The sequence below is a fragment of the Chelonoidis abingdonii genome, chromosome 11 (assembly GCF_003597395.2).
Source record: "Chelonoidis abingdonii isolate Lonesome George chromosome 11, CheloAbing_2.0, whole genome shotgun sequence".
NCBI classification, from domain to species: Eukaryota; Metazoa; Chordata; order Testudines; family Testudinidae; genus Chelonoidis; species Chelonoidis abingdonii.
This window is the reverse complement of record NC_133779.1, coordinates 20,109,243-20,110,496: the sequence shown is the minus strand read 5'-3', so window position 1 is coordinate 20,110,496 and position 1,254 is coordinate 20,109,243. Positions and strand designations below refer to the sequence as shown.

Genomic DNA, 1,254 nt, shown 5'->3' with positions numbered 1-1,254 from the left:
CTCCCGACCCGCAGCCCCTGCCAGCCCGGCCCCCCGCAGCCCTTCCAGTGCCTCTCACTCCCGACCCGCAGCCCGTGCCAGCCCAGCCCTGGGCTCCCACCTCTTCTCTGTGCCCAGCTGGGTCCTCCACGTAGACCAGGACGTCGCCCTGGCCAGCACTGATGGTCTCCACGGTGAACTCGGCCTTTCTCTTCACCATGTTCCCCGTGGGCTCAATACCTGGGGGCGGAGTCAGCCCAGGATGGGGCAGAGTCAGCCCCCCACACCACCATACACAGAGGGCAATGGTGATGCAGTCATGGGATGAGGAGGGGCAGGGGACTGGAGAGCCCCAATGAGGGAGGGGCCTGGCCCCCCCAAGTCAGTCTCTGCCCTGGGAGCAGAAGGAGCAGGGAGGGTCGACCCAGAAGTGCCCCCCCAGAGGGGGCAGAGGGAGAGGCTAGCCTATGGGGGGGCTGCCCCCCCTAGTCTGGGCTGGCCCCCAGGACTCACCGGGGCCGTAAGCTCGCGCCTTCTTGGGGTTCAGCTTGGGGCGCAGAGGGGCACCCGGCTTGAGCTTGGCCTTGGGGAACTGGGACAGGTAGGTCATGACCGAGTGCTCGTCCACATTGGGATCCACGATCTCCTCCGGGGTGATGACCTGCCATGGGGATGGGGGTCAGACCTGCCACCGTGCCCCCCAGCCTGCCCCACATCCCCTGGACACTGCTCCCCCAGCATCCCCCCGGCCTGCCTGGCATCCCCAGGACACTGCTCCCCCAGCCCACCAGGATACCCCCACTCCCCAGGTCTGCCCCACATACCCTGGACACCGCTCCCCCCCTCCAGCTCCCCCAGCAGCCCCCCAGACACCTGCAGCCCTAGCTCCAGGAACCCCCCTAGTCCCTCAGGACAGCACCGGCCCCACACCTGGGGAATGCCGAGCCAGTCGTCAGCCTGCTGCATGGCCTCGCGGGCGTTGTTGACGGGTTTGCTGGCGTCCCAGGAGTCCCAGTCAGGGCAGAGACCTGGGGGAGCAGGGGGGTTAGTGGCACATGGAGTTCCCCCCCCCCATCCCCCATTGGGGGCCCTGCTGGCTACCTCCCCCTGGGGGGCGAAGGCTGCACTGTGGCCATGGCAGGAGCATAACTGGGGGGCTGATCTCCCCTCGATCTCACTTCCCTGCCCCCATGAGCCCCCTGATGGCCTGATGCCATCCGCCACAATACCCTGGAGCCAGAAACAATGCCACCATGGGGCACTGCCCCCCCTGCC

The 1,254-nt window shown here is 67.9% G+C and overlaps 1 protein-coding gene and 1 long non-coding RNA gene across 3 annotated transcripts in view; one reads left to right on the top strand and one right to left on the bottom strand.

Moving 5' to 3' along the window:
• Positions 1–1,254, top strand: part of LOC142047515 (uncharacterized) — a 329,291-nt gene that overhangs the window by 77,047 nt on the left and 250,990 nt on the right. The gene's annotated exons all lie outside the window — the stretch shown is intronic.
• Positions 1–1,254, bottom strand: part of FLNA (filamin A) — a 58,884-nt gene that overhangs the window by 32,518 nt on the left and 25,112 nt on the right. For both annotated transcript variants that reach the window (XM_075070797.1, XM_075070796.1), the window contains 3 exons: positions 910–1,007; positions 493–640; positions 101–219 (listed from right to left, as the gene is read on the bottom strand). In XM_075070797.1, coding sequence (XP_074926898.1) covers positions 101–219; positions 493–640; positions 910–1,007 — 365 coding nt within the window. The remainder of the gene's footprint in view (positions 1–100; positions 220–492; positions 641–909; positions 1,008–1,254) is intronic.